At 40.0% G+C, this 427-nt stretch overlaps 1 protein-coding gene across 1 annotated transcript in view; it reads left to right on the top strand.

Annotated features, from left to right (window-relative positions):
• Nucleotides 1-319, top strand: part of LOC103524125 — a gene marked incomplete at its 3' end in the record, with an annotated part of 8964 nt that extends 8645 nt beyond the window's left edge. Inside the window, exon 2 of the mRNA XM_008489130.1 lies at nucleotides 26-319. Within this exon, the coding sequence (XP_008487352.1) occupies nucleotides 26-319 (294 nt within the window). The remainder of the gene's footprint in view (nucleotides 1-25) is intronic.
• Between the last annotated feature and the right edge of the window lie 108 nt (nucleotides 320-427).

A 427-nucleotide genomic window follows, 5' to 3' on the forward strand; every position in this document is an offset into this window, starting at 1 on the left:
AGGACCCAATCATTCTAAATGGCAGATCTCAAGGTTCTTAAGAAGAAACGATCAGTGTTGAGGACATCACTTGTGAAGACATGTACCTCGTTTGAAGAGGAGCTGCAGGTGTCATCTTCAGATATTGATAAAATCAAAGCTTTGGTTGATGTACTAACCACTCGTTATGAGTCCCTCACAGTGTTGGATCAAGAAATTGGTGATATCCTGTTACAAGAAGATGGTGACATGGATGAAGAACAGGCGAAGATTGATCAATACTCTCTGAAGTATTTTACCTGTTACAACAAAGCTCAGAAGCTGTTTGAAGGAGGTGACAGTAAGTCCGCTACCAATGTAAGTGTGAATCCTACTCATAATAATAGCAGTAACCAGTCACAACATAGTTACAAACTACCCCTGTTAAAACTGAAGGAATTTAGCGGTG

The sequence above is a fragment of the Diaphorina citri genome, unplaced genomic scaffold (genome assembly GCF_000475195.1).
Source record: "Diaphorina citri unplaced genomic scaffold, Diaci psyllid genome assembly version 1.1 scaffold112754, whole genome shotgun sequence".
Classification (NCBI taxonomy): Eukaryota; Metazoa; Arthropoda; class Insecta; order Hemiptera; family Psyllidae; genus Diaphorina; species Diaphorina citri.